Source organism: Gobius niger (genome assembly GCF_951799975.1).
Source record: "Gobius niger genome assembly, chromosome: 6".
Classification (NCBI taxonomy): domain Eukaryota; kingdom Metazoa; phylum Chordata; class Actinopteri; order Gobiiformes; family Gobiidae; genus Gobius; species Gobius niger.
The window spans coordinates 4936943-4960223 of NC_136857.1; the positions used below are offsets into that span (position 1 = coordinate 4936943).

Below are 23281 nucleotides of genomic sequence, written 5' to 3' on the forward strand. Positions count from 1 at the left end.
AAAAAACAAACAAAAAAGGACATAACAAGCTATCATTTTACAGCAGCCTTTCTGTACTGACATGGCAAACAAACTATACTGTACAAAACTAGTTCAATATGAATGAATAAAGAGACAAAAACAAACTTTACAACATAATCAAAGTCAACTATGCCAAATGTCTGTGATATTTGCTTGTTAGAAATGAATGTCTTTTTAGTTTTAATGACCAGAAACATTGTTTTAGAGTTTCTCCATTTACAAGATTGATTTTTCTATCTCCTCGGTCCTCCTCTGCCCCGGCCTCGTGAAGGAAATGGAGAACGCATGGGGCCTTCAGGGGGAGTGGGAAGTAAAGCAGGTTTGAGGCTCCGGGGCACCGCTTGCTGTTTCTGTTCTTCTGCTTCTTGTTTAGGTCCTGTAGAGGAAGGGGTAGACTGTCCAGACGTACTTTCGCCTGATGCCGGGCTCTTTATTTGTGGCTCTGTTCTGTGGGGACTGTGAACGTCCGTTTTATGATCCCTAGTGGCCATTTTTGGTAAATCAAACGTTGGCCCTGACTCATGATCCCTTGTTTGGGTGGGACGTTCCCTGCTCAAACTTCCCCTTCTACGAGGGGGTCTGCCTTGATCATCTCTCATGTCTCGACCACGGCTTCTCTCTCTTTCATGTGACCTCCTGTCCCGTGTATGGTGTCGTCTATCAGGCCCATCATCAGGTCTCAATCCTCCAAGTCTTTGATGATCAGGCTTTGGACCCCTAGAGTCACTCCTGGGACCTCTTGACGGTCTGTCGGTTTGACCTAACTCTCTATCGGGGTCTCCACACTCACCAGGTCCCCGATGTCTGGGACCTGGACCACAAAATTCACCACCTTTGGGTCTAAAGTCTGGACCTTCTGGACATGGTCTCCCATGTCTTTGGCTGTCTCTTGATGGACCTCTGAGATGTGGCTGGGGTCCTGTGTCCCACGCTCCTGGATCATTTCTTCCTGTGCCTTGTCTATTATTCTCTTGAACATTATCATCAACCCTTGGACTATCTCTAAATGCGTCTCTGGGATTAGGTCCTGGACCTCTAAAGTTTGGCCCCCCACCAGGATCTTCCATTGGAAAATCACTCTGTTCACCTTCTCCCCTAAACCCTGGTGTCCAAGATTCATTTCTTCCTCTGAAATCTGGACCCCATCGTCTCCCACTGTCCTCTCCATCAAAACCTGGCCCTTCGTGCTTCCCTCTAAGAGGTCCTGAACACTCCATAGGGCCACCCCAGTTTTCACCATCTCGATCAAAAGCAGGCCCTCTATTTGGTCTTGAGCCATCCATATGCCCACCTCTACTGAAACCTCGCCCTCTAAATCCTCCTCTGCGGGGCCCCGGGCCATCCATAGGAGCACCTCTATGTCCTCTCCCAAAACCATCCCTCCCAGGTCCATCCCGGTGAGGACCATCTCCATGTTGTTCCCAACCTCTATCAAAATCTGGTCCCCTAACGCTTTCTCTATGTGGCCCTGGACCATCGATTGGTCCACCTCTATGTTCACCACCTCTACCAAAACCTGACCCTCCAAACCCACCTCTGTGAGGTCCTGGGCCATCCATAGGACCAGCTCTATCAAAATCTGGACCTCCAAATCCTCTATGTGGATGTTCCTCTGTAAGAGCACCTCTGCTTTCACCACTTCTTTCGAACTCTGGCTCTCCAAACTCTCCTCCATGTGGTCCTGAACCTTCCATAGAACCAGATCTATGGCCCCGACCTCTCCCAAATCTAGGTCCTCTAAAGCCACCTCTTTGGGGTTCTTGACCATGCATAGGGCCTTGCGTATCAAAATTCGGTTCATCATCTTCTTCCCCTCTACCAAAACTGGGCCTTCTAAATCCACCTCTACGCTCCCCACCTCTACCGAAACCTGGCCCTCCAAACCCCCGTCTTCGCGGCCCTCGGCCATCCATTTGACCTCGATGTTCTGCACCTCTACCAAAATCTGCCCCGCCAAATCCACCTCTGAGGGGTGCTGGGCCATCCATAGAGCCACCTCTATCAAAATCTGACTCTTCATGTCCACCCATTTCATGTTCAGGGCAGTCGATAGGACCTCTATGTTCTCCACCTCTACTAAAGCCTGTTCCTTCAAATCCACCTCTGTGGGTTCCAGGGCCAGCCATAGGGCCACCTCTGTGTTCCCCACGCCGACCTCTATGTGGTCTTGAATCATCCATTGGGCCTCCTGTATCAAAGTCTGGCTCTTCATGCCCCCCGTGATGCCTAGGGTTCTTCATTGGACCACCTCTATGTTCCTCACTTCTACCAAAACCAGGCCCTCCAAAACCACCCCTGTGAGGTCCTGGACAATTTATTGGGTCAACATCATCAAAACCTGGATCTTCATGTCCCCCGCTATGATGTCCCAAGCCATCCATAGGAACCCCATGTTCCCCACCTCTACCAAAACCTGGTCCTCTAAAACCACCTCTGTGAGTTCCTAGACCATCCATAGGGCCCTGATGTTCCCCACCTCTTCCAAATCCTGGCCCTCCAAATCCGCCTCTTCTGGGTCCTGCTCCATGCATATGACCTTCTCTGTCAAAACCTGGCTCTTCGTGTCCCCCCATTTGATGTTCTGTACCTATATCAAAACCTGCGCCTCCAAAACCATCTCCATGGGGTCCTGGACCTTCCATTGGACCTCTATGTTCACCACCTCTACCAAAACCTGCCCCTCCAAACCCCCCTCTTTGGGGCCCTGGAGCTTCCATAGGGCCATCCCTCTGTCCTCCAAATCCACCTCTATGGGGACCTGGGCCATCCATTGGATCTCTACGGGCACCACCTCTACCGAAACCAGGCCCTCCAAAACCACCTCTGTGGGGCCCTGGACCATCCATTGGGCCTTCTCTATCAAAACCCGGTTCTTCCTGCTGTCTGCCTCTACCTAAACCTGGCCCACCAAACCCTCCCCTACATGGTCCAGGGCCATCCACTGAGCCGTCTCCGTGTTCCCCACCGTGATAGAGGGAGGAGTTTCTTCTGTCAAAATCAGGTCCTCTAAAGCCTTCTCTATGGGATCCTGGGCCATCAACTGATCCACCTCTACCATAACCTGTCCCTCCAAAACCACCTCTATTTGGTCCCAGGCCATCCATAGGGCTACCTCTATGAAGACCTGCCTCTCCAAACCCTCCCCTGTGTTCTCCTGGGCCATCCAGTAGGATTTCTCTATGTTCTTCTCTACCAAATGGTGGGCCCCCATGCTTCTCCCTGTGTGACCCAGGACCTCCAAATGGCACACCTCTACTTCCTCTCCCTCTGAAACCAGGACCACTGTTGTTCCAAGGGTCCTCAGAATCGCCTCGTCTCATTTCAGGTGGTGGTTGATCTGTAACAATTTCCCTTCCATCAGATGTTTGACCGCTTTGATTGGGGCCTTCAAAACCACTTATATCAGGCCCAGAGAATGATCCAAAATCTCTCCTTTGAAGACCACCTCTAGAATTAAAATCTCCACCACCTCTCATGTCAAATCGTGGTCCACTGAATTTTTGACCTTCAGAAAATGTTGCAGGCCCAATATTTGGATTTCTTCTCTCTAGATCAGGTCTCCCGCCATCCCCAAACTTTGAGCCCATATTTTCCAACTCTCTGCTATTTATATTTTCACTGTCAGCATTGTGAGTTTCTTCAGTGAATTGATGTCTTCTAAACTGTTGACCATGCATGAGTTTTCCTAAGGAGGTACTACCTTCAATAGATATTGTGCTAATGGCTTCAGTTTTGCAAGTGTGTCTAGCAAGGGATGATGTCCTTTCTTTTCTGTCTGTATCTGTGTGACCAATGCTTGGTCCTGCTCTAAAAATGTCAAGTGTAGTTTTGTTATGATCTGGTTTGTCAAACCCTGGACTACCACGCATCATTGTCTGATGGTCTTTTACAAGCTCCCCAAAAGCTGAACTTGAATCTTTACCCATCCATTCGTTCTGAGTTGGAGGGCCTTCGATCACAAGAGACTTTGCATCATTCAGTTCTTTAGCCACAATGTTTTCTGAAAGCAATATTTCTTCAGATTGTTCTACCTTAACATATGCCGCAGCAGATCCTTCCATCAAGCCCAATAGCTTTTTTTCATTTAAGGCAGATATGTCAGGAATTACTAAAGATTTGGAATCATTATGAATTTTAACATTTTCTTCACATTTATTTGTTTCTGGTTCTGTTTTAATCTGTGTCTTGATAAAGTCCATTAAGTCCATCTGTGGCTCTTGGTCAGGGCTTTGGGGAGAATCTCTTGTAGGTGGATCAAGCTCTCTCAAAGGTATTAAACTGTCAAGTTTGCCATCCATCAAAAGCTCTGTGGCCCATTTCAACCGTTTGAGGTCACCCGGTAAGTAATTGTTGCAGCCAAGTTGCTCTTGAACTTCCATGGATGTGGGAAATTCCTTCTCATCTGTATCGACATCCTTTATATTATCAGAAGAGGAGATGAACTTCTCATCAGGGATTTTGGGCTGTAGGGCGTCATCACTAGTTTTATTCTTGGCATCAGCCTGACTGTCAAGAGAGGGCTCTCGTTTTCGGTGTGGTGAAAGTGACACAGAATGTTTATTTCGATGAGATGAAGAAGATCTTCTGTGCCGATGTGAGCGACTAAGTGAAGTATTGTCCCGCTGTGTTCGACTATGTCGCTCAGATCGATCTCTGGATCTGTGTCTTGAACTGTTTATTTCACTTCTGTGGTGTCTGTCCCGGTCTCTTCGCCTCCGGGAGCGTGAAGGAGATCGTCGCTGAGATCTGTTTTGTGGACTTCGATGTCGCCCTCTTTCTCGATTACTTCGTCTTTTTGGTGAATGTTTGTGCCTTCTGCTATGGCTAGAACTTTGCTCTTTTTTAGACACAGATGAGTCTCGAGAATTGGGCCCTTTTTTTTCCAACATACCAGCCTGAATTTCATCAAAAAGAGATTCATCCTCAGGATCATAGGCAACATCAGAATCCCCTACCTCCCCAGCAGAGGAATTTTGCTCATTTTCATTGGGAGCTTCTTGCGTTTCGCTTTGATCATCTAATAAAGAAAATGCAGGGGTATCTTTTTCTAATGTAGTCTCCGCAACTAGACACTCCGGAGTGCTGGCCTTGACTGTTTCTGCTACACCACTTTGCACAGTTACAAGTTTATTCAGAGGCAGAACTGCTGATGCCGGAGACACCAGAGAATCAGAAGCAGAAAACTGAGCCATGAACATCCCCACAGCCTCTCTCTGTTGACGTAGAGCCTCTTCTTGTTCTTTTAATTGCCGTTTTTGCTCTTCAATTTGCCGGTTTAGTTCCTCAAGCATACGCTGTTGTTCAGTCAGAGTTTCTGCAGAGACGACCACAGTCCCAGTAGGAATGGTTGATGTTGCAGAAGCTGGAGCGGCGGTTTGGTTAGGTGTAGAAGCTGGAGCAGGTGTTTCAAGGGAGGGATTTTGTACTGGAGGTGGGACTGACTTAGAAATTTGAGCTGCATCCGAAACATTTTTAGAAATATTGTCACTTTGCATATCTTCAAAGATAGTTTCGTCCTCAGGATCGTAAGCAATATCATCAGCAATGTTTTCTGAAAATTCAGGGACATCCTCAATATTTGTGTTGCTTTTGGGAACGACCACTCCATATCCTCCAGCGGGATCATACTCCTCCTCCGGATCATAAGGCCGATCCAAATCATTATCGTCTTCCTCTATTTCTTCCATTGCGGTCTTCCCTCCGTACTGCTGAACTATGGGATCTATCATTGACACAGGACATTTTTTCGAACTTGCTGCTTTTGTTGTGCTACTTGCATCAGGGGAGACACAAGACTCCTCTGGCTTACTGGGAAACAGCTGCTTTAATATTGTCTGTAGGGGTGTGTTACTTTTGGACTTTGTTGTTTCGTTCTTCGCAGGCAGGCTTTCCTTGTTGGTTTTGGCCTGAGGGGCAGTTGTGACGGATGTGGGTCGAGCAGAAGGTGCAGAGGAGACATTTGATCTCGGAGGTGAACCTGGAGGTGTAATGGTGATGGGAGTCTCTGGGTCGTAGGGCAAGTCGTCTAATTTATTGGAACCGTAAAGACTTGGAGGTTTTGGTATCCACGATGGGTCGGTAGACATAGATACTTTGGGGCGCTTTTCTTCTACTTCTGCCAATGAGCTTCCAGGGCGTTTGGTCTTTTGGATGATTGCAAGACCCAGAAGTAGATTCGGGCGGTTCTTTTCAAAGCCTGGAAAAAAAACGGGGGGAAAAAACTTGTTATAGCTAGACTAGTTTATAGTTTTCTAGATTGCATATATATACTTGTTATTATTATACCTGGTCCTTCTAGAGGTTGGAGAACGGCTGGTACTGCTTCTTTGGCGCTCAATGGAAACAGGTACATGTCCTTAATGGAACGGTTGCTATTTGCCACAACACCAAAGCGTCCTCTGCTGCTGAAGTAAGAGAACAGCGAAACATAGGCAACCTCCTCTTCATCAGTTGCAGGTTGAAATCGGATGACACACAGCTCCTGATGGGAAAAAAATAAACGTAATTGAAAGCAGTGTTAATTTTGACAACATATTTTAATTTAGTTTTAGTCTAAGTCTTTTGACGAAAATGTAATTCGATTTTGGTCTAGTTTTAGTCAAAAAAATATCTTCAATTTTAGTCTAGTTTTAGTCGACTAAAATTGCAAGTAAATTTAGTCGACTAAATTTAAGACGAATTTAGTCTTTGCATTGATAATATTCATTATAATCATATTTAATCTTGTTCCTCTGCTTCATGGAGCTGCTCCACATGAACAAAGCTCAGAGTTGATCCTTTGGCAGTGATTGTAAATGATCTGAGGCTCTTTCAGACGCTCAATAGAAGTTTGGATGATTTTAGTCTCTCCTTTTTTCATTTTTATTTAGTCTTATTTTAGTCGACTAAAATATCTGGACATTTTAGTCATAGTTTTCGTCTCATGAGAAACTTTTAATTTAGTTTTAGTCCAATTTTAGTCGTCAAAAATATCACTTTGACTAAAATTAAGACTAAATATTTTAGTCGACGAAATTAACACTGATTGAAAGCATTGGATAGAATGTTTGATTCACAAAATCTCCATAATTTAAAGGCAAGAAAAGAACAGGCATTTATATCGAACTAACCTTTGTAACTGAAGTTTTCAATTTTGTAACATAGTCCCAAACTGTTTTTGGCAAAATCCGGCCTCCAATCTGTATTGTATCAGGAAGATCCTGTCATAGTGAAAAAAAGGAAATTTTACCAACAAACTGGAAAAAATATCAATGAATTACAAAGACAGAATAATACCACACCGCTTTGAGAGGTTCAGCAGAACCAGAAACCAGATATCCTTTTGTGACAAACTTTGCTATTGTCAGCATGTTCAGAAAACCTTTCCAGAGAATGTCCTGCTTTGATAGAAACTGTGCTGTTCCACCCTCAGAAGGACTTTTAGAGGTATTTCTGAAAAAGAAAAAAAAAAATACACATAAACACCAGAGGGGGTATTATGCTTTTTTCAATCACATAGCACCAGTCTATAACACACTACAATGATGACCAAACCTTCTGTTGGTCTGTAAATGCAGTAAATTAGAATAACTGCCTTGTATAAAATTGCTCTCTCAAAATGGCTGTAGTGAATGTCTTGAAATCGGCCTCTGTCTCTTTAAGAACCTCTGACCCTTTCCGACACGCCCCCTCCACACACTGTCTGTGGCATCAGTGGGGAGGGGGTTCTGCTGAGGAGCAGTGGTTGGTTACTCGGCTGGTGACGAAAGCTCGGAGGCGTCTCCAGGAGGTGGGGGCGTTCCTAGGAGGACTCAGGCAAACCTATCCCTAAAATGGCCGCCATCAGAGTCTTTACAGATTACTCAAAAACACGTGAATGTGCCAAGGCAACACTTCAGGCATGTTTTTAATGAGGGAATGACATAATAACATGATGTAAAGCTTGAAAAAGTCAATTTTGCATAATACCCCCCCCTTTAATAAATCTCTCACGTTACCTCGGGGATGAGCCGTAAAGTCTAGGATCTACTGAATGCGATGGTTTCGTCAGGATAGATTTCGGTAACATTGGTGCAAGGAGGAGAGACACAGGTGGTGCAGTGGGCAAAGCAGAGCTAGGAAAGTACGAGTCCGATTTTTGTGGCTCTTGTTCTGTCAGAGCTGCTGAACTGTTGGTCAAAGCAGCGTATCTACTTGCAGCGGTGCGGGGATCACGTCTTGTTATGGTTACAGCGGAGACAGCTGGAATAACCACCGGCGTGTATGCTTTTGTTTGTGCAGACTGTGTGTCGTCAGAGGTTGGGGACGCAGGGGACTCCATAACAGGAGAGGCTGGTGTGTCCATGGGGGGAGACGATGGAGAGTCCTGGGTTGTGGGTGACGCAGGAGGCTCTACAATGGTCAGGACAGGGGAGCCCATTGTGAAGTGTGGCACAGGCGAATCTAGCTCTGGGGAGTCGGGAGGGGCCCGGAGAGGAGAGTCATCTCCTTTGGACGATCTCCATGAAGACTCGCGCTTGTCCTCAGAAACACGCTTCTTCTTCTGAGCAGGTTCTTCCGTTTCATCATGCAGCATTTGACCTAAAGACAAAGCGAAGTACACTGGTGAGACATTATGAACTACCGTAAATTCTCTAATACTGGCCTGTGTTCCATTAGCGGCCGGGTCTCTGACAGAGGCCGGGTTTGCGGCTGGCGGAGGCAAATTAAAGCCGGTCTCTAAAACAGGCCGGGGCTTTTATTAGAAACTATAGCGGTAGAAACATTCCCCATGTTAGGAATTTGTCCCATACTCGTGTAAATGAAAACTCATGTGCAGGAAGTAGAGTGCTGCAACCCGTCCGACGTCCGACGGGACCCGTCGGAACCCGACGGGTCCCGTCGGACGTCGGACAAATATTTAGAACTTATTTTCGGGCTCGGGTCGGACTCGGACACATCAGCACGATAATAAAAAACTAAAATTAAATGTGTCTGTTTCATTTCATGCATTGCAAGCGTTCATTTGTCAAAAAACTAAATAAATAAATAAATAGAAGATGCGGCATTTAAACCCGCTTATGCACTGCGCAGTGCGCACGCAGTAATGCGTTTATGAAGTTGTGAACTGCTGTGACAACGAAACACGTGGAGTGACCGCACAGGTAAAACTGTTGCTCCGCGTACGTGCGTGCGTGCTCCGCTCATCTGTGTTGACGTTCCGAATGCCTTTTGATGGATAAAATCTGACTTTTTCCACACAAACAATATCGTATCCTACTGTGTCATTAGGCTTATGGAAATATTGTGATTTTAAATGTGTCGGGCTCGGTCGGACTCGGACACAAATATCTTAATGCCTGTCGGGCTCGGTTCGGATTTGATCACTGCTCTGTCGGACGAGGGCCGGGCTCGGACAGAAAAAATCAGCCCGATCCGCACTCTAGAAGGAAGTAAACAAACGGGCCCCCGGGCCGAGGGGGACGCTGCGGAGGAGCTGATCCGAGCTTAACTTTGACACAGATTTAGCCACTTTTCAAACCTCCTGTGACGATATTTGGAAACAGGGGGAGAGTTATGTGACCCTCCAGGGTTTTAATAAAGTCTCCATCGCGTCTTCAAAGCACGTCCAGCTGCTCCGTGTGCAGGTCAGTCCCACGCCTCAAAATAACTCCTCCCATCAGCGCGAGCGTCTCGTCTTCTCTCGGGTCAGTCTCATGATCGATCACAAACACAAACGCTCCGTCTAAACTCGCCTTTTACACAAGATAACAACAAATAATCCGGTCCTTTGGTAAAAACGAAACAGAAACCTGCAGTGACACTGATGTCAAAGCTCCGCTAACAGCAACGAAACACTTCCTGTTGTCCCGACAAAATAAAAGCCTATATTAGGGTCCTTTAATTAATAAAGGACCCTAATATTTTAGGTGCAAATGGACACAACTCTCGTTTTTCTTCATTTTCCTGGTCGTCCGTTTTGCTCAAATACAAATAAAGGCCTGTCTCTAATTGTGGCCTGGTTCCAATAAAGGCCTGGTCCTAGATGCCCTTGAGTAAATAAAGGCCCCGGCCTATATTAGAGCATTTAAGGTATGTCTTCAAAATAAAATCCATGAGACGTCAGACTCACCTGTGCAGATTTTGCATTTGACGTCAAAAAGGTGCTTATTGTGTTCTGCAGTTGTGTCTTTGAGCATGCAGGTGAGGATGTCAGGCACAGTGCTGCCTCTTTGGCTGGACCTCATCTTCAAAATAGGGTCAGGAACGGTTTTCTTTTGCTCCAGTGAAGGCATATTCTACAAGAAAATGAAAATTCACCATGTATAGCTTGCAAATATTTAGAACTTAAAAGAACTGGTAAATACATTAGGTAGCTCGACCCACCTTAGTCTTATCAGTTCTGGTCTGAACTGACACAGGCAAATCCAGCTTCACTGGTTCAGTCTTTCGGAGTGAACTCCCTCCAGGGGCAGGAACAGTTTTCCTTTGTTCCTGTAAAGGCACATTCTACAGAAAACAATAATAATGCATACTGTAAATAATCATAAACCACCACAAAACACATCTTGTATATCTTGAAATTAACTGACTAAGAGACATACCTTATCAGTTCTCTTTTGAATCAAACTGGGCAAATCGAGCTTCACTGGTTCAGGCTTTTGCAGTAAATTCCCTCCCACAGATGGCGCGACTTTAATCTGAAGGCAGAGTGATGGCGTCATTTCAACTAATACAAACTGTGCATTTGTGGCCCATATTAAACACAATAGAATACAGAGGTGGGAGACTTGAGTCACATGACTTGACTCGAGTCAGACTCGAGTCGCAATTTTCGGGACTTGAGACTGACTTGACCAAAGCTGCAAAAAGACTTGACTTGACTTGGAACTTGCTGTTTGTGACTCGAGACTTAACTTGGACTTGAGGCCAATGACTCTCAGTGACTCGCTGTGACTTTATAGTTATTATTTATTTGAGTGAGACTGTCAAAAGATTAGGATTAATTTTGTAAAAGTAGCGCATCTTTGTTTACATTATGGTAATTAGCCACATGCGCGTTCGGTTTCCAGACAGAGCGTCTAATCAATACAGCGTTTAAAGGCCGGAGGAAATACCACGTGTTTCTTTGGATGCATTAAAAGTTTTCTAAAGACAGTGAAGAGGTGGAGATTTACGGAAGGAAAACATTTGAAACAATGGACTGGACCTACAGCGCAGACGGAGCCTCCAGAACGACGATGCGTAAGAGCTGATTAATCAACAGGAATCTTGGGGCTTTCCGATGTTTTAAGGCGTTTACACAAAGTTTACAGCATTTAGTGACTCCGCACACAGCCCAGTGACAGCGGGACTGAAGGCTACGCAGAATCTACTTTGAGCAGGGGCGAATCCGAGTATACAGGGGCTGGGGCATTACAGGGGAACCACTGACAGAAAAACTGCCAGAAACTAACTTCCTTAAAATGCTGTCCCAGTAATTTTGTACATAGACTGGAGCATTTAAAATATACATAGTTTTTTGATGATTAAATCTTAATTAAACTTTAAATCCAAATACTTAAAAAGTTTGATTTTAGCCTAAATGTTCAAAATCGCTATATCTTGAGAAAGCACTTGTTATTTTCAAGATTAAACACATTTTGAAAAGTAGACACACTGGCGTTTGTGACTTGAGGTGACTTGCCGGCTAAAGCAAGACTTGACTTGACTTGACAAAAGCTATGACTTGACTTGACTTGAGCGCATGACCGATTGACTTGGACTTGCATTTAGTGACTTACTCCCACCTCTCTAGAATAAATTGTAGAGGCAATATAGGTTGTTACCTCTTTAGGACTTGGTTCTGGCGGCTGTATTGCCTGCATATCTTTTTGGCTCATTCTGACCAACCTGAAGGGACTGATCTCTCCTTGTACCAGCCGATATAACAGGCCCTAGACCAGAACAACAAACTAGTATCAATATCTTAAAACATAGACAAGCCACTTAAACATTAAACAGTTAAAAGTACTTACCTTATTTTTTGGATCTTTCAAGTTGAACATTATAGTGCGATACTTGTTCATGTATTTGCTGTCGGTGTTACGAAATATATTGAACATCTCAGTCTCAATGTTTGTGACAAGTTTTCCGACGTCACTTTCAGACATGTCCAGGCCCTCAGTGTCGCACACTCTGCACAGACAGACAAACACATTTTAGTGTCAGTAACATTTCACTACTCCAATGTTGCTTGTTTCAGGAAAATGTACAGCTCCTCAAATCTGTAACTTGTTGAAACTGTATCCATATTCAATTAACATAACTCTTGTCTGATAGCGCCCCCTGGATTCAGTCAGGAATTCAGCTCGTGCAAGTGCAACCTCTCCCTTCAAGAGCTCATCTTCTCACCAGGCCCTTTTGGGGGAAAGTTTATCTTTATTGATACTCAAAAGCAGTAATTCCACCAGGATTCCTAACCCGCTCGGTCTCTTGCTGTTCACTGATCATCACATCCCTGCATCCACAGCCAGCAAAACCATTGGCCTCCTCAGCCAACACATGCTGTCTTCACCACCAAGATAATCTATGCTTCTCTCTTGCATTGCTGATATCTCTACCCGCTGCAATCCAAGCGTCATCGTTTTTGTGAATTATTTATCACTTTCTACTGAGAGACGACAGTAGAGACAATCCTGACCGGCTGCGTCACTGTGTGTCATGATGCCTGCACTACATCCTGTCGAAAGAGCCTCCGGCTCATTGTGGGAACTGAGAAAATCATCAGTGACTCTCGACTCTGATGAGGAAATGTGTTCCAAACATCTCACCCGCAAACTCCACAACATCACGAGTGTGCTGCCTTCAGGGTCCTCCCTGAATGTGGATTACGTGCAAATTTGTAGATTTTGCTCTATTTACGGTTTACCCTGAGGGTTTGACAGATGTTATTTCAAATCTGTGCATGTATTCTACACACAGGTGAAACCGTCCATCCAAAAAGTGCATTCACTCCTGTAATTTAACTTAAACTGTGAAACTAATATATGATAGACTCAATACATGCACAGTGAGATATGTATAGCTTTTATTTGCTATAATTTTGATTATTATGGCTCAATTAAAAATCTCATAAAACTAGAATATTTTGAAAATTGACTGTAAGCCATAATCATCAAAAAATATAACAAAGAAAGGCTTGACATATGTCACTTTACATGAAATGAGTCTATATCATATATTAGTTTCACATTTGAAGTTGAATTACAGAAAGAAATGAACTTTTGAACGATATTCTAATTTTCCAGGTTTCCCCTGTATGAAGAGATTGACAACAAAGCGGACTTTGTTCTCATTAAATTGTCAGTCTCCCGGTAATTGATTATTGTTTGCAATGGAGAAAAAACAGACATATTGTACATATATGTTAATATATTCTCACATTTAGTTTTTGAAGTTTTAGGTTTGTGCTGTTGTCAGTCAGGATTTATTTACAAAACACATCTTCTGTTTGTCTTTTAGTACTTAGAAGACACTATACCAGATTTTTTTTTCTAGTAATGGAACAAAAAGTGTTTTGCCCTTCAGTATATTGTAAACTCACTCACTGTGATTCTAATTATAAAGCATTTATATCAATTTCATGAATCTGTGGGCTAGTATTTTTTTTTTTTTTTTTAGCATTTCTGTGAAAGTCACCCTAAAAAGTGATCCTGCAAGTTGTCAGACGTGTGCATGTCGTTCCTGTGAAGAATTGGGATACTACAAATATGTTGGAAATAGCAAAGTTAGGAATGAATATGGACTGCAACCAGAGTAACTAAATACATGTATTTAGAATACATGTATTTAGAATACTCATTAGAATACAGTTACTTTCAAAGGAATACATCACAGAACTCAATCTTTAAATTTAGGCTTAATATTGCATTAATATCAATAACTTTTAATGATGACTTGTTCATCTTCCTAAAATGAAATAATGATTTAAACATCTTATACCACAGTTCATACGAACAATGCACACGTGTGATCATTTGCCAAGAGTTTCTAAATTCCTAATGGTAAATACGTTTATAATCGGCGTTCCAACAAGCATAACCTACATTTTTGTAATTATATGCCGTATTTATACTCACATATAATGTAAGTCAATGTGAAAGTATTCCAAGTATTCAAAATACAATACTGTGATTGGACAAAGTAACGGAATCTGTCACAAAATACATTTTAAGACAAGTATTTATAATTCTGTAAATACAATCAAAGTATTATTCCCAACACTGACCACTAACATTTTAATTTAGTGGCTTCCTTTTTCATTGTTTGTAATCAATAGATCAGGTATAGGGCCTTTAATTAAGCCTGAACGAAAGCTTTTAGGTTGAAGTTTAAATACATGATGCCTAACCCTAAATACAATTGTGACAATATGACAAAAATTGCACATACAAATACACATATGTACTGTTTACGTTGAAAACTAAAACACAACCTACCTCTTATACAAGATGCCGACTAGAGAGCGTTGGATGCTTTGCCTGACTTGGTTGTTGGGCTGGGACGGTCTAGAGGAAGGGGCACTGGGCGCGGGGGGCACGGGCAGGTTCCGGGTCTCGCCTTGCGCCGCCGGCACAGGGGACGGCTTCGGCGGCGGTGCAGGGGGTGAGGCCTGGTTCGGTTGGGGTGGGGGCGCCGCAGAGGTCTTCTTCGGTATGACGAACGAAGTCTTTTTGGCCATAATAGCGCCTGTTTCGTGCAGTCTGTTGATGAGTGCAGCATGAGGTTGAGCTTCTGCAGATTTAGTTGGTTTCGTTGTCGTTCTGAGCACTGGTTTGGACGAGGTGACAGAATCTGATTGAAATGATCTTTTTGGACTCTGTTTGGGAACATTACTAGCGAGCGGCTGTTTTGGCTTCTCGGGAGGTTTCTGTAGCAACGTTGGTTCAGGTGCAGGTTTTGGAGAGGAGGTTTTGACCTTAGGCGGTGAGGAAGGGGCGGGAATGATGGGAATGACTGGTGTTGGAGGATTAGGCTCTTCTGAAGGCCGATGTGAGGGAGTAAAAGCCTCATTGACGTCTGTGGCGACTCCAGGGTCCTCATCGGTTGCTAGAAGTGACAAACAGAGAGGGAGCATGCTATATTTTAAACGTTTGACACATTCGTAGGTTTAAAATAACATGACCACATCCTATGTCCGTGAGGTGGAGGCAGAGTTTGTAAAGAATGTCCCCATTTATCTGACGGTCTGTTGTCTAGTCCCTGTAAACCACAAGGGCAATTGCTAGTATGTGTAGTGTCCTTGGGTGGATTCGTAAAACACTTTGGCCCAGTGAAGGTAGATAAGCACGAAATAAATTTGTGGAGTTACGTCATAATGCTCTAAATATAGCCGGCTGAAAATATGGTTTGACCCCCAAAAATATTGCTACAAAAGGTTTTCCAATGGTTTTCTGTAGTATCAGGTGTGCTTATTAACATACTAAAAGTCTACCAAAATCTGACAACTGGAAAGGTCTCATTTTGAAGATGCCGTCCAAGAGGGTGGCGAGATCCTTAAAATGCCCATCACTCCTTTATTATTCATCCTAGACAAGTCATTTTTGGTGTAGAAATGGTGGACAAATACTCTATATATTAAAGGAATAGGCCACCGTTTTTACATACTGAGATATGTTCTAACCTTAGCTTTGACGAGTTCTTTAGGACCTGTCTGGTCTTCACCCGTGCCTTCAGTCACGTAAACACAGCGCAGACGGCGTTAGCATTTAGCCTCTCCCCCTCTCCTCTATATTATACCAGGAGTAGTTTGGCATCCGCACAGTAAAGTGAAGATTACTGCGCGGATTTCGAACCACTCCTGGTATTATTACGCCTTACAATATAGTTCCCCCTTTTATCCGCTTAGAAAATCCACATTGTTTAATTTTGTGAAATTATACTTTGTAGTGGAACACTTCACGTAACCATATTTAAATAGGGAAAACGTGGAAGAGCTTGGTAGCTTCTATATTGACCTGTTTTGGAGCTATAGAGGAGAGAGGGAGAGGCTAAATGCTAACGCCGTCTGCGCTGTGTTTACGTGACTGAAGGCACGGGGGAAGATCAGACAGGTCCTAAAGAACTCGTCAAAGCTCAGGTAAGAACATATCTCACTATGTAAAAACGGTGGCCTATTCCTTTAACATTAGCGAGTTTGTCACGGCAAACGCAAATGCTAATTGATAAAAAGCTAAGATAACAGAGAGGCTAAAACCCTTCCAGGTCCACTATGTCAGGGCCGACGAGGTCGCTCACCTCGCAGACTTAAGTGAATATCTCCGCGAGTAAATGTCGTAGAGACTTGCCTTTTATTGCGTTGGGAAGAAGAGGGTTGGGGCTTTAAAACGAGCCCATCCATGCCCTATTTCTATTATACAATTATGTGATCATGTGACTACAATTTGAACAAGTCCATTGGATTCCTAGATACCCAAAACATGGGGTTAGACACCAAAAATGACTTGTCTAGGATGAATAATAAAGGAGTAATGAGATTTAAGGATCTCGCCACCCTCTTGGACGCCATCTCGAAAATTAGACCTTTCCAGTGGTCAGATTTTGGTAGACTTGTTAATAAGAACACCTGATACTACAGAAAACCATTGAAAAACCTTTTGTAGCAATTTTTTGGGGGTTAGGTGTTTTTTTTTTCCATATATGCAGCCGCCTAATATGCAGACTTTTCTTTAGGATATGTCCCATAAAAATATGTAGTCTATTTTACAACTGACACTATGTTGGCTCCTTGACTCATCAAGGGTTGAGAAGCCATACCCAATCTCGTCAGATCTCGGAAACTACAGCTTCTTGATCCTAGTTAGTACCAGGTACCTGATAATACCCTGTAGATTGGGTGAGTGGTGGTTGAGATTGTGCAGTTGCGCTTTTGCCGGTTTACCCCAAGGGCAGGTGTGACTACATACACTGCTAGCCACCACCAAGTATGGAGAAAGCTACATGAGACAAGCTCTCTTATGTGGAGCGCTTTGGGTGACTTGTGAAAGGTGCTATGAAAATAAGCATCCCTTCTTTTCCTCTTCATATCACATTCATGTTTGAGAATGATCAAGATATATTATATGGATAGCCTTACATATTTCACCCTTTAAATAAATAAGTGTGGACAGAATGATGATACTTTATTATTATTAAGTGATTGTTGATTAACCCCTTAACTCCCACCTGAACCAAGCACATTTTCTCCAGTTTGACTTTACCCCAGTCCAAAAGCTTCTGGAAAAAAGCTGTGAAAATAGCAACAAAACTGAGACGAAAACAATGATGGAAATGTGACAAAAAAGTGAGAAAACATTGACAAAAAAGTGACGAAAAATTTATGAAAAAGTGGCAAAAATGTCACAAAAATGTTGCAAGAAATTGACAAAAAATGTATGAAAAAATGACAAAAATGTGACAAAAATGTGATAAAAAAATGACAAAAATGTGACAAAAAAACGACAAAAAATTTATAAAAAATTGACGAAAAAATGATAAAAAAGTTACAAAAATGAGCTGAATACCCAACAAAAAAATGATGGAAAAAAAATCTGATGACGTGAGGAAAAAGATCCTCTCGGTTCAGGTGGGAGTTAAGAGGTTAATTATTTAGGCCCAAATCCTGACAAGAACCAGGAAACGACCATATTAGTCCAGTCCTCACTGGCTTCCTGTCACTCAAAGAAGAGAATCTAAAACAGCTCTGCTTGTTAAGTCTTTTTCTGGTTTAGCACCAAAGTCCATCTCTGACATGTTACAGCCGTATAAACCGTCTCGGGCCCTGGGAACCACCTCCTGGTGGTTCCCAGAGTCAGGGCTAAACACGGTGAGGCTGCGTTTCAGCTTCTTGGAGCTAAAATCTGGAAAAGTCTTCATGAGGATGTGAGCCAGGCCTCTGTTCTGACAATTTACCTTTATTTTACCAGGATAGTCCCACTGAGATTAAGAATCTCTTTTTCAGGGGAATCTATTGGACATGTTTTTAGTGGTAGGGGAAACCGGAGCACCCGGAGGAAACCTACGCAGACACGGGGAGAACGTGCAAACTCCACACAGAAAGGCCCCGTCCAGGTGGGAATCGAACCCGAGACCTTCTTGCTGTGAGGCGTGAGCGCTAACCGCTGCGCCACCGTGCCGCCCAATGTTCAAACCCAGGCTGAAAACAGTTATTTTTACACGTATGACAACTCAAAGTATTGTATCTGCACTCTTTCTTTTTACTGTAATTAATTCATTTCTATACTGATGTTTTACGGACTGATTTTATCTGTTTTCTTGTAATTTTATGCAGATGTGAAGCAATTGTTTTGTGTATGAATTGTGCTCGACAAACATACTTGCCTCTTACGTGAAGCACTTTGTCAAGTAAGAAATGCAATGAGCATCCCTTCTCTTCCACACATATTTCATCTTTTAAATAAGTAAGTGGACAGAATGATGAAAGTAGATGAAAAAGATACATTTTGTTCTGTGATACTTTATTACCGGTATTTTTATTATTTGGGCCCTTGTAAAATTGGTAAATTGTAGTATATGTATATATGATAAAAAGTTGCATAATAACAACAGTGAACTGAACCGGTCATATACTTCAAAATATATGGATGCGTAGTTATTAAAGTATAATTAGAAGTTAAACGTCAAAGTTACGTAGATGTGTGTAATTATGTGGAAAAACATCCTAGTTTGTGAACCTGTTCACCAACCAGGGCAACAAAAACTATTTTGATGAAATATATGAGCTACTACTCGAAGGACAATATCATGATGTAGAGGTGGTACAAAGCTAAGATAGTGTTTCAGGGGTCCTAGGTTTGATTCCTTTTTTTCTGGGTAGCTTTCTTCTTAGCGCTCCGGTTTTCCCCCAGCAACACCATGTACAGACTAATCTCCCCCCGCCCTCACAGACTGCTGCTGACAGGCGGCCACAGCTGAGAAGGACGTGAGTTTGCATGTTGTGTATGTGTAGGTTTCCTCCGGGTTCTCCGGTTTCCCCAGCCACTAAAAACATGTCCAGGTCAGGATGAATGTGTGAATGAAGTGGTGGTCAGAGGGATGTGGCAGTGTGGCTACATGCGTAGCTCATCACCACCGTGTGGAGTGAACGAAGAATAATCCCCACCACTGTAAAGTGCTTTGCATATAAGCTTCCATTGCAAATAAGCTTCCATTAAATCTAATTCCATTAGGCAACGGCAGTGCAGTACATGGGGATCCACCAGCCAAGCTGGAAACTTATCTGATGAAGGCTGTGAAATTCTGGGAATTTTTAATGTCAGACATTTTTCATGAGATTTTATGGGAAAAACAAAAATATATGACAATTTTTGGGAATAAACAGTGAACTGGGCGGTGGTGCAGCTCTTAGCACTCATGCCTCACAGCAAGAGGGTCCCAGTTCGATTCCCACCTGGACCTTCTCTGCAGAGTTTGCATGTTCTCCCCGTGTCTTCATAGGTTTCCTCTGGGTACTCTGGTTTCCCCGATCACTAAAAAAATATGTACAATAGGTTCCCCTCTGGGACCAAGACAAGGAAATGTGATTCCTAATCTCAGTGGGACTTTGGGGCAGTCTTCAGGTACAAAAAAACAGTGTATCCCAACCTTTATGGTTGAAGCCCTCCCTGCACACGACATTATTTCAAACAAATAAACGGAAATTAAATTTTTTTTAACCAATTAATTTGCTCAAATAATATCAGGTATGACCACCCCCCCTGCAATTCCACGCATCGGCGCTAACCGCTGCGCTACCGTGCCTGGTGACTGTGGACATTTTGATCAGATAGAAGCAAAAATGTAAGAAATTCAAATCAATTAATGATGTGTTGAATATTTGGCTTTGCAGCGGGTTCTCAAGCTCATACCCATCTCTCTTTTAAGGTCACCCTTTGCCTCACAGCAAGATGGTCCCATTGGTATCTGTGCGCAGAGTCAATGTGCTTCTGTATGAGTAGATTTCCTTTGGATGCTACAATTAAAAAAAATGCGGGTAAGACCTGCCCATAATGGCACTGCACACCATTGCTACAGCTCGAGAATAACACTATCAGTCACGATGTTGTTTGTATTATAGTAAATATGCGGTTGCTATGGTGTGTTCCATGTTCTTCAAGGAACAATCAGTGCTCTCTGTGTGGGACAACTAACAATAGAGCCGTCTTAACAAGTGACAAAGGCAGTACAACAGAACAGCTACATCATATAATGGTCGCATTACATGAGATGTTAGGACAGGAATGGTAACTGGCAGAATAACACCTTGCAAATAAATGTTCCAAGTCGTGTGTTTGGTGTACTGTGGCAATACACAAACTCTTAAAGGAACAGGCCACCGTTTTTACATACTGAGATATGTTCTTACCTTAGCTTTGACGAGTTCTTTAGGACCTGTCTGATCTTCACCCGTGCCTTCAGTCACGTAAACACAGCGCAGACGGCGTTAGCATTTAGCCTCTCCCTCTCTCCTCTATAGCTCCAAAACAGGTCAAGATAGAAGCTACCAAGCTCTTCCACGTTTTCCCTATTTAAATATGGTTACGTGAAGTGTTCCACTACAAAGTATAATTACACAAAATTAAACAATGTGGATTTTCTAAGCGGATAAAAGGGGGAACTATATTGTAAGGCGTAATAATACCAGGAGTAGTTCAAAATCCGCGCAGTAATCTTCACTTTACTGTGCGGATGCCAAACTACTCCTGGTATTATTACGCCTTACAATATAGTTCCCCCCTTTTATCCGCTTAGAAAATCCACATTGTTTAATTTTGTGTAATTATACTTTGTAGTGGAACACTTCACGTAACCATATTTAAATAGGGGAAACGTGGAAGAGCTTGGTAGCTTCTATCTTGACCTGTTTTGGAGCTATAGAGGAGAGAGGGAGAGGCTAAATGCTAACGCCGTCTGCGCTGTGTTTACGTGACTGAAGGCACGGAGGAAGATCAGACAGGTCCTAAAGAACTTGTCAAAGCTAAGGTAAGAACATATCTCAGTATGTAAAAACGGAGGCCTATTCCTTTAAGGTAAATGTGCATCCCTTAACCTCAAAAAGTACCTTGACAATAAACCCTGAGCTCATCAAGACACAATGTACTGTATGTGGCAGTTTTAACTCAAGCCAAAACATACAAGAATGAAAAACATAATGTGAGAATATCTACAAAAGTTACACAGTAACTTACTTAATATTGGCTTTGGGGCAGCAATGGCTCAGTGGCAAAGCATTTACCCAGAAACTCACAGGTTGGTGATTCAATTCCAGTTCAGGCCAGTGAATACTGTTGTTGTGCCCTCGGGCAAGACACGTCAACAGCCGAGCCTCAGTGTCTGTGTGCACTGTATGACACCCCGGCGTAGTGTTACATACAAGAGTCTCGTTTATGTTCATTATAACATGTTCTGAGCAAATAAATAGTAAAAAGGGAAGCCGTGTTATTGGTCATGTGAGTCAACACAGTTTCATCATTACTGTCTCCGGTATTGACACCTCGAGTACCTCGAGTTTTTTTACTGCTTACACCAATTTTACTTCTATTGGTATCGGCCTCATCCTAGCAGAGCAGCCGTCTGGACCCTGAAGTGCTGAGTACATTAAAAACAGGAGCGGAAAAGATCTGTTACCTCAAAAAGTTATTTTAATTATCAATTATGAAAAAAGCTTAAAGCAATAGGCCACCGTTTTAACATACGGAGACATGTTCTCACCTCAGCTTAGACGAGCTGATGCACAACTGTCTGGTCTCACAAATAGACCAAAGACGTTGTTAGCATTTAGCCTCTCCCAGCATCTTCCTACAGCTCCAAACTGGGGCTACCAAGCTCTTCCACGCTTTCCCTATTTAAATACAGTTACATGAAACGTTACACGGTCCAACTTGTAACTTTTCACGTAACTGTACAGTAAATAGGGAAAACATCTTTGGTCTATTTGCGTGACTGAGCACACGCACAACCACCAGACAGTTACGCATCAACTCGTCTAAGCTCAGGTAAGAACATATCTCCATGTGTAAAACGGTGGCCTGTTCCTTTAACCTATCGTATACGTGTCTCAGTTTGCAAGACCGACCGCAAAGGTATGAACTTGTATGAAACAAACTGATTTGTGTTAACTTTGAAAAGGTCTGCAGGAAACTAATGAAGAAGTCATCACTGATAAATCACTGATTATCAGAAATGCATCTCCCATTCGGATGGTCATGACTCATATCAGTTATGACTTTTACAGGTAATGTGACAGTTACGACTGTAATATGCAATACAGCATGGAGAAAAAGACATCTAGAAATATAGATCTTCAGTTTGAAATTGAACCAACTCAGTTTTGAAAAGTTAGATGTTCCAATATTTAGAGTCAAGCTATTAAAAAAATCATCATAATTAATAAAGCAACGATAAAATGTGTGTAGTTTCATAAAAGTATTGCAGTATTTAAGTAAACAACCAGACAAGTCCGTTCAGAATCACTGAACACAGAAGAGTTTTCTTCCATGTGTCAACTATGAAAAGGTCCCAACAGTCGGCAGGTCCAGGTTTAATTTAGTTTTAGCGCAAAAACACATAACACAAATCACAGGCCAACAACAAACCAAATTCTCTGCATCACAGTGAAGCAGTGCATCGTCTCAGTTGTAAGACCATAGATGACGATAACCATCCACTGTCCCACCGCTTTGGGCTCCTGCCTGCAGGGCAGATACTGACTTCTTTGTGTACAGGAATACTTTTGCGCCTTGTGCATCAGGAGCTGAATATGTCCCTGATGCGTCTGTTCCATGGACGAGGTGAATCGGCTGCTGTTGTGTCTGCAATGAACTGATTTTGAAGTGTACTTTAAATCTATTGTGTGTTCATTATATTTGCTGGGCAAATGTACTCGTGAATGTGTGATGAAGCCAAAGGCCAATTTCTGCCATTCTCACGCATGGTAGACAACAAAGCTTTTCTATTCTATTGTGTTTGTGTTGAGACAGGCTCTGTATGGTATGAACACTGGACAAAGAGAAAGCTTGTTTTTATGAATGCTGCATCTCATTCTGTTGGACAGGTGTGTCAGCTGTGGGTCACCTTTGAGTGATGGTCACCAACACAAACCCAAAACAAGTGCTTTGCATTGATTCTCAAGACTGCGTGAAATCTGAGTCTCATTTCCCTTGGACTACAGCAGATGTACAGCACAGCTCTGGCAACACTGGTGAGGTCATATGTATATATGTACTACTGCCTTTTACATCTGCCCATGTTCTCAGATGCAGAACAGAGTCTCCGCCGGGAACAC

The 23281-nt window shown here is 43.0% G+C and overlaps 1 protein-coding gene across 4 annotated transcripts; it reads right to left on the reverse strand.

The window, feature by feature from the left end:
- Positions 1-28: 28 nt before the first annotated feature.
- Positions 29-14801, reverse strand: LOC306964684 (uncharacterized protein). Of its 4 annotated transcripts, none has more exons than XM_079558780.1 (13): positions 14460-14801; positions 11997-12156; positions 11808-11915; positions 10584-10679; positions 10366-10488; positions 10112-10277; positions 7998-8580; positions 7302-7452; positions 7131-7220; positions 6307-6502; positions 2915-6217; positions 1865-2176; positions 29-1768 (listed from the first exon to the last, which is right to left on the reverse strand). In XM_079558780.1, exons 1-13 carry the CDS (start codon positions 14699-14701, stop codon positions 255-257), a joined length of 7044 nt encoding a protein of 2347 aa, XP_079414906.1. In that variant the 5' UTR covers positions 14702-14801; the 3' UTR covers positions 29-254. The 4 variants fall into 4 exon arrangements, with proteins under 4 accessions (XP_079414906.1, XP_079414905.1, XP_079414904.1 ...); XM_079558779.1 differs by having other exon boundaries at positions 1865-2434; positions 2921-6217; positions 14460-14800; XM_079558778.1 differs by having other exon boundaries at positions 1865-6217; positions 14460-14800.
- Positions 14802-23281: the final 8480 nt, after the last annotated feature.

Bases quoted from the DNA above. Each gene is read 5' to 3' on its own strand.
- LOC306964684 (XM_079558778.1), bottom strand. From the start codon at position 14,701: ATGGCCAAAAAGACTTCGTTCGTCATACCGAAGAAGACCTCTGCGGCG. The intron at 10,489-10,583 runs GTATGTCTCTTA...TGTTTTCTGTAG, and splicing joins TTCAAAAGAGAACTGATAAG to AATGTGCCTTTACAGGAACA. The intron at 7,453-7,997 runs GTAACGTGAGAG...TTTCTTTTTCAG, and splicing joins CTTTACGGCTCATCCCCGAG to AAATACCTCTAAAAGTCCTT.